We start from the raw sequence: 2,040 nt of genomic DNA on the forward strand, positions 1-2,040 counted from the left end.
CTCCCTCTGCTACATTTTGGAAGAGTTTGAGAAGGATACGTGTTAGCTCTTCTCTAAATGTTTGATAGAATTCGCCTGTGAAGCCATCTGGTCCTAGGCTTTTGTTTGTTGGAAAAATTTTTTATTTTTTATTATTATTATTATTTTTTGTGGTACACGGGCCTCTCACTGTTGTGGCCACTCCCATTGTGGAGCACAGGCTCTGGACGCACAGGCTCAGTGGCCATGGCTCACACGCCCAGCCGCTCCGCGGCATGTGGGATCTTCCCAGACCGGTGTGTGAACCTGTGTCCCCTGCACTGGCAGGCGGACTCTCAACCACTGCGCCACCAGGGAAGCCCCAATTTTTGCATTTTTATGATTAAAACTACTCATTAATTTTTTGTTAGGTGAAAAGACTTCTTGATATTTTTTACATTTGTGTATTACTCTTTTGCTCTCATGTGGCTGGTATAATATACACATGTAGGCATTTTGTCAACATATTCTAATATATACCTTACTCATGTATGACTATGAAATGTATTCTTTTGTTAGGTCTATACAGTACCTAAAGTATAATTAATAATACAATTGCTGTAAGTGTTCATTCAACAACCTGAATTGATCAAATGATACAAACGTGAGTGCTGTGTTCTGATCTGAGTCATTGGTCCCTTTGTGAGTATCTCTGGCCTTAAGGTAATGGACATTAATATTCTCAAATCATGCATAATGTAAATACATTTGGAAACATTTTGTAAAGTGAAAGCATTAGACAACAGTGAGGTCAATGTTTTGATTTTCTGATAGGTTGGCTGGTAAAGTAAATATATTAATTATGAGATCATTCAATTCATTTTAATATCCACTGGGTTTTATTTCAACAGGCATCATTTCAAATAAGATAGAGCTTGGAAACCACACAATGATGACAGAATTCATTATTTTAGGGTTAACAGAGAATCCTATACTTTGTTCCATCTTCTTTGTCGTTTTTCTTGGAATCTATGTTGCTACCATGTTGGGCAATACCAGAATAATCACGTTAATCCAAAGAAGCCCTCAGCTCCACACCCCAATGTACCTTTTCCTCAGCCATTTGGTCTCTGTGGACCTTGGGTACTCCATCAGTCACACCTATTATGATTGTGAGTTCCCTAAAGGAAAGAATTACTATCCTGTCACTGGCTGCATAGCTCAGCTTGGCTCTGATGTTATCTCTGGAACAGCTGAGTGCTTCCTGTTGGCTGCCATGGCCTATGATCGTTACGTGGCCATCTGCTTCCCACTTCTCTACTCTACACACATGTCTCCCAGGGTCTGCATCATCTCACTGATTGCTTCCTATCTGGGAGGATGTGTGAATGCTTCATCATTTATTGGATGTTTATTGTGTCTGAGTTTCTGTGGACCAAATAAAATCAACCATTTCTTCCGTGACCTGCCATCATTAGAGAAGCTTTCTTGTACCCATGTTTATGTTGCTGAAATATCTCCTGCCATCTCAGCTGGGTCAATCACTGTAATCACACTGTTCACCAAAACAGTTTTATATCTGTACATCCTCCACTCAATCCTGAAGATACACTCTACAGAGGGAAGGCACAAGTCCTTCTCTACTTGCACTTCCCACCTCACTGCAGTTACTTTGTTTTATGGGACAGTCACATTTGTTTACATCATACCGAAGGCGAGCCACTCACCTGAACATATTAAAGTGGTGTCTGTCTTCTACACAGTGGTGATCCTCATGTTGAACCCTCTGATCTACAGTCTGAGGAACAAAGAGGTGAAAGAGGCCATGAGAAAATTGATAGCTAGAATACATCAGTCATTTTGAAATGAATACAATGTGAATCCAGAAACTACAAAACAATAATTTCAGGAACATATGTGATAGGTGTTTATGTTGTCCATTAGTCTTATTTTATGTGAAGAACTATCTTAAATATAAAATACCTGAATGTCGATTAATGCCAGCTTTAATTTATAATTTTCTAGAGTCACAAAGTATAGCATTTTCACAAAAATCTGCTGGGTTCAAATTAAGTGTGTATA

The 2,040-nt window shown here is 39.1% G+C and overlaps 1 protein-coding gene across 1 annotated transcript; it reads left to right on the forward strand.

The window, feature by feature from the left end:
- Positions 1–910: 910 nt before the first annotated feature.
- Positions 911–1,822, forward strand: LOC309826110 (olfactory receptor 5P4-like; the record flags this gene model as incomplete). Its single annotated transcript, XM_082660091.1, has 1 exon — positions 911–1,822. One exon carries the CDS (start codon positions 911–913, stop codon positions 1,820–1,822), a length of 912 nt encoding a protein of 303 aa, XP_082516217.1.
- Positions 1,823–2,040: the final 218 nt, after the last annotated feature.

This window comes from Grampus griseus (genome assembly GCF_964374135.1).
Source record: "Grampus griseus genome assembly, chromosome: 8".
NCBI lineage: Eukaryota > Metazoa > Chordata > Mammalia > Artiodactyla > Delphinidae > Grampus > Grampus griseus.